Source organism: Lepidochelys olivacea (assembly GCF_965140295.1).
Source record: "Lepidochelys olivacea isolate rLepOli2 genome assembly, chromosome: 7".
NCBI lineage: Eukaryota > Metazoa > Chordata > Testudines > Cheloniidae > Lepidochelys > Lepidochelys olivacea.
Window position 1 is genome coordinate 67581055 of NC_140417.1, and position 6219 is coordinate 67587273.

The 6219-nt window shown below is 40.5% G+C and overlaps 1 protein-coding gene across 2 annotated transcripts in view; it reads left to right on the forward strand.

Moving 5' to 3' along the window:
- The window catches only part of ANXA11 (annexin A11), a 61436-nt gene that overhangs the window by 52350 nt on the left and 2867 nt on the right, over nt 1-6219 (forward strand). For both annotated transcript variants that reach the window (XM_084633110.1, XM_084633111.1), the window contains exons 13-14: nt 3718-3776; nt 4726-4848. In XM_084633110.1, coding sequence (XP_084489236.1) covers nt 3718-3776; nt 4726-4848 — 182 coding nt within the window. The remainder of the gene's footprint in view (nt 1-3717; nt 3777-4725; nt 4849-6219) is intronic.

The window sequence follows — 6219 nt, forward strand, 5'->3', positions numbered from 1 at the left end:
GTTAACTGCTTGTATTTCTCTGCTTGGCTAGATTGTCATTCCAATGGCTTTTTGAAACCCTAAATGGGACTTTATTTCTTTGGCTTTTGCCATGATTGAAAAATTCATAGCAGATTAATCATATCCTAACATTAGAAAGCCAGACCTACAGAACAGAAATAATGGCAAATTAAGTACATATTACCGTAGTAAAACCTTTGGCATCGTATTTAACACTGAGGACGATGTATACAAAAAGGCTACCGTTTGCCACAGCAAAGAAACTCTATTGTCACAGCATGGACCCTGCAGTCTGATTCCCTGTAGGAGTGCCCTTTTCCCCGCATGGAGTCACTCCTACTTTGGTGGGACTTCACAAGAGTGCAAGGGGCCAGATATGTGGATCCAGTTACAGGTCTGGGACTCTAGTTGGCGAGCAAAGCAATAACCCTTTTTACAATGCACCTCTGCCATGTACATTGGCAATACTGGACAGTTTCTACGCAAAAGAATAAAGGGACACAAATCAGATGTCAAGAATTGTAACATTCAAAAACCAGTAGGAGAGCACTTCAATCTCCCTGGACACTCAATAACAGACTTAAAAGTTGCCATTCTTCAACAAAAAAAACCTTCAAAAACAGACTTCAATGAGAAACTGCAGAACTGGAATTAATTTGCAAACTTTACACCATCAAATTAGGCCTGAATAAAGACTGGGAGTGGCTGGGTTACTGCAAAAAATAATTTTCCCTCTGATACTCATGCCTTCTTGTCAACTGCTGGGAATGGGCCACATCCACCCTATCTGAACTGGCCTCATTAGCACTGACCCCCCGCACTTGGTAGGGCAACTCCCATCTTTTCATGTGCTGTATATTTATACCTGCTTAATGTATTTTTCATTCCATGCATCTGATGAAGTGGGTTATAGCCCACAAAAGCTTATGCCCAAATAAATTTGTTAGTTTCTAAGGTGCCACAAGGACTCCTCGTTGTTTTTACTGATCCAGACAAACACAGCTACCCCTCTGAAACCTTTTTAGTGTGTTTGAAATCCTGGTTTTGATCAGTTTTTTTTATTGCATAAATCAGCCTTTTCCCTAGGATGATTTGTTCTTTGCACCTAGTCTACAAAAGTCTAATTGTAAATATTTGTTTCCTTTTGGTTTTGCTCTCTTTAAAGCTTTCTGGATTGTACAGATGGTAATTTACAATAATAAACTCAAAATATCTTGCAGTGCAAGTGGATTGTTTTAGCTGATTATGGTAATTGGAAAACATACATTTTAATGTTTTGTAATTCTCTGTTTTGAAGTGAATTGTGCACATCCTTGGCAGTTGTGTGTGTGTGTGTGTGTATATGTGGATTGCTGTCTTCCATCTACTTTTCAATTAAAAACCAAGAAACCTACATTTTTTCCATATAAAGTGTGCATTGCTATGAAACACTCCTTTTCAGATTTGCTCCTTACGTTTTACCCTGATCTTAGTTGGTTGCTTTTCATGCTTGTGTAATTCCCTATGAACCATCGTAATGAGACAGTTGTGTGGTGTGGTTACTACATAGTTTGTTTTACACTGCGTGACTGACTGTTTATTCATATCAAATATGGGATCAGTTTGTAGATTTTTTTCATTCTATTGAAATGATGGGTGGGATTTTTGTCAGTAAATTCTTTATATGCTCTTTTACCTTTCTAACAATTTATGGAAAGCCAGTTCAAGCTAGATTTCACTTAGATGGGGATGCCAAGATTTTAAAAAGTCCTTGGGAACCTGAGTGCAGTTACTAAAACAAAGAACAAATAACTTGCCTGGAAGTGAAGGGTGAGGCTTCCACTGAAGGCAGCTGCTGGACTCAAAACTAGAATCCCAATTTAGGCTCCTAAATCAGTTGAAGTCAGTGGAAGGTGCAAGATAGTTAAGTCCCAGGCAGACTGTGAAGAGCTACAAAAGGATCTCACAAAACTGGGTGACTGGGCAAAAAAATGGCAGATGAAATTTCAAAGTAATGCACGTCGGAGAACATGATCCCAACTATACATATGATGTGGTCTAAATTAGCTGTTACCACTCAAGAAGGAGATCTTGGAGTCATTGTGGATAGTTCTCTGAAATCCATCCACTCAATATGCAGCGGCAGTCAAAAAAGCAAATGTTGGGAATCGTCAAGAAAGGGATAGATAATAAGACTGAAAATATCATATTGCCTCTCTATAAATCCATGGTACACCCATACCTTGAATACTGTGTGCAGATGTGGTTGCCCCATCTCAAAAAAGATATATGGAATTTGAAAGGTTCAGAAAAGGGCAACAAAAATGATTAGGGGTATAGAACGGCTTCTGTATGAGGAGAGATTAATAAGACTGGGACTTTTCAGCTTGGAAAAGAGGTGACTAAGGGGGGGATATGATAGAGGTTTATAAATTCATGAGTGGTATAGAGAAAGTAAATAAGGAAATGTTATTTACTCCTTCTCATGATACAAGAACAAGGGGCCACCAAGCGAAATTAATAGGTAGCAGGTTTAAAACAAACACAAGAAAGTATTTTTTCACGCAATGCACTCTCAACCTCTGGAACTCCTTGCCAGAGGGTGTTGTGAAGGCTAGTACTACAACGGGGTTCAAAAGGGAGCTAGATAGATTAATGGAAGATAGGTCCATCAATGGCTATTAGCCAGGATGGGCAGGAATGGTGTCCCTAGCCTCTGTTTGCCAGAAGCTGGGATTGGGTGATAAGGGATGGATCACTTGATGATTACCTGTCTGTTCATTCCCTTTGGGGGACCTGCCATTGGCCACTGTCAGAACACAGGATACTGGGCTTGACGGACCTTTGGTCTGACTCAGTATGACTCTTATGGGTGCTCAGCAACTTTAGAAAGTTAACCCACTGATTTTAGGCTCCTAAATGGATTTAGGAGTTAAATTTTATACTCCTACCTTTGAAAATCTTCCCCAGAGTCAACAACGGTAATTTGAACTGCTAGTATAGCTTAGTAGCTTTTCAAATTTTATGCTGACTATAGTTCTTTCATCTTTCAGAACTGTTAAAATACAAATTCTTTGTGGCTGTGTAGCTGCTAAACTGCCACCTGTTTCTGCATGTGCTCCAACGGCTATTAGGTTGTCTAAGTTACCTGGAATTAATGCTGTGCCATGCACTGTCCTAAATCCCTGTTGTTGGTTATTTCTCTGTCTAAAAATCCCAGACTTGGCAGCTGGAGGGAAACCAGCTGTCAAGTATTTGAAGGAAATTACTAGTATTTTTGATGATACAGCAAGAGGCTGGAAAGTTGAGAGAATGGGACACATCTGACCAGCTTCACCACTTCCTTGAATTTTTAGGACAAGAAATTGAATCCCCCTTGCAGAAAATTTGCACCAGAACTTCTCAGCATCAGGAAGACTGGCAAAGACCTAATGTTGTTCCCCTGCCTCAGTTCCATAACTAGACTCAGTCCGTTGACTGAAAGATTTACTTTTTAGCAAGGAAGTACTGAGGTTTCTCAGACACTACAACTACCGCCAGTCTGATGCAAAATTACAAACTTTGCCTTGCAAATTAAAAGTTAATTTCAGTGACTAACTCAAGTGAGCAGGAACAGGGTAGGGTGTGTGTGTGTGTAATATATAGAAGTACATACCTGATTCAGAGCAAATCCAGTGAAGTACAGTGATTTTTATTTAGCTGTGAGTAGCTAACCTGTTAATACAATTTCTTTTGCAGTTAAGTGCATGAAAAATACACCAGCTTTCTTTGCAGAAAGACTCCATAAAGCCATGAAGGTAGGTCTCTCCGTGCATCATCGTATTTTTGCATAAGTGCCTTGGCACTGATAAAACATAACTTCATTAGTAATGGGTAAAATGTGTTTTTGACTGAGCAAGGATTTGGTCAGTTATTGTGCGAGCACAGAATAAAGCTAATTAGGCCGTGAGGATGAAAATCATCCCAGTTACGGCTTTAAATGATGTGAAGAGCTTGGGGTGTGCTGTCCATGTTAGGATAGGCATTACTGTACTTACTAATGTCCATATCTGGCCCTTGTTCATGTTGAAAAGCACCTTTTTTCGATAAGCTCTACATATGTTTTCATGGAATTACTCCAGGAGTGAGGTATTGCTCACCCAGGAGTAAGGCTGATGGAATCTGGCCTTCAGTAGGGGATTTATTAAAGAACTGCACATGATCATAACCTTCTGTCTATTTATGAAAGCCACAATTCAGCAAAGCACTTACGTGTGTGCTTAAGTCCCATTCAAGTCAAGACACTAAAGTTAAACTAATAACCGTTGTAATGCAAACCCCTGGCCTTCACACCTTCCTACAAATGTATTTAGCTTCTATTTCTTGTTCTTAGAGCCAGAGCATGAGTCTAAAACTGGGATTTCCTCAGAAATGCAACTCAGTGCATTTATTTACACAAATGACCAAAGCAAGGAAGGGTTAACAATAATGGGAATGTGTGGAAATGGGTGGAAATTCATCATCCTCTTTGGTTGCTCTTTGTGCAAGGAACTGAAAGTGGTAATGTCCTGTTAGCACACACTTCATTCACTAAAGCATTGTCAGCTAAATTTGCCCTTTGTTACACGGTTTCAATCCTATTGACTTTGGTGGGGTTGTCCTGGCATAACATGGGGAAGGATTGGCCCTTGGACTCTCCAATTTGCGTTGAATTGTCTAGAATTTGCAAGCTGATTGTATTCATGCACTTAACTGGTTTCTTCACAGGGAGCGGGAACAAAAGACAGGACTCTGATTCGAATTATGGTGTCGCGCAGCGAGGTTGACTTGCTGGATATACGCACTGAATACAAGCGGATGTATGGCAAATCCCTCTACGCGGACATCACAGTAAGACTTTTTTTTTTTTTTTTTAAATTATTTTTCTCCTACTGTTGATTCTTGTACGTACCATAAAACCCCACCCCTGACACTGAATCACTGAGTGTATGCTCCCTGCTTCTCTCTTCATGCATGGAGGGCCAAAGTGCCATGGAACAGCTGTGTGAGGAGGAGACTGGGAAGAGGCTATATGGGTGGCTTCTGTCTTGGCAGCAGTGGAATGTGGGTTTGGAGAGAGGCCAAAGGATCAGCATCTCCACAGATTCACTGGCAGCCACCTCACTTGCAGATGAGATGTGCTGGGTCCCCAGCCTGTACTGGAGTGTAACGGGCTGTAATGGCAGCCCAAGAAACTGCCTGCACAGCAACTCCGTAACCTGGCCATGGAAGATATGGAGTGGACTACTGTCCCCAACCCTTAGCAAATGCTCACTACAAGTCTGTCTTTGGGTGGAGATGCATTTGCACTATAATTACTAGTATGTAAACTAGAGCCTGAAAATTGGACATGCTGTCAGCTGGTGGGAAAGGGCTGTGTGGTTGTGTGTAAAATCAGCTCTTTTTACCAGGCAGCAGCAATTGCTGGTGCTAATCAGTTTAAACAGAGTTTGTGGTTCAAAGATATGAACCCATGGTGATTCCGTTTATTAGACTTTGATTATTCAGGAGACTGTGGGTGTGAATTTAAAAAGTAGTTATAATATATATGGCCCTATTTCTGTTTCCTTTGAAGTAAAAGTGGAAACTTCCATTGACTTAAATGCAAACAGGATCAGGTTCCTAATCCATATTCCCCTTCTTAATGCACAACAGCCCCCTCCTTCCATTGACCATGGCATAGATCTGATTATTACATTTTGAGGATTTGTCCTATTGTATTGAAGCAACTTCCAAACACAGCTGAGAACTGCTGTGACACTGTTAATCCACACAGAACAGTTCGCAGCCATGTCCAAAACCAGATTGTAGCATGGCTTTAGCTAGTACACAATATTCTTGGACAGGAAAAGTATTGCACATTGTCATTCAGAAACAGATATTTAAAATGATTGTAGCTGGCATGTCTCTGCTCCTGAGGACAGGACTCTATACGAACCATTGGTGAATTTCAGCCAGTATGGCATTTGTCATGAGATATTTGTTAGCTGCAAGATGTCTCTTGTAACTTTTTTACTTCCCTCTCTTTCATCCTACCCAACACATTCATACTTTCTTTGATTTCTCACTTGGTTTGGGCCTAAATGGAAGCTTTTTTGCTTTTTCTTTTAAACCATGCCACAGAATGCAATAGATGTGTTTTAGCAGTGAGAAATCATGCTGCTAGAGTCATTAATGTGAAGTCACCCATTTCAGCCATACTGGTGTCTGGTAGAACACTAT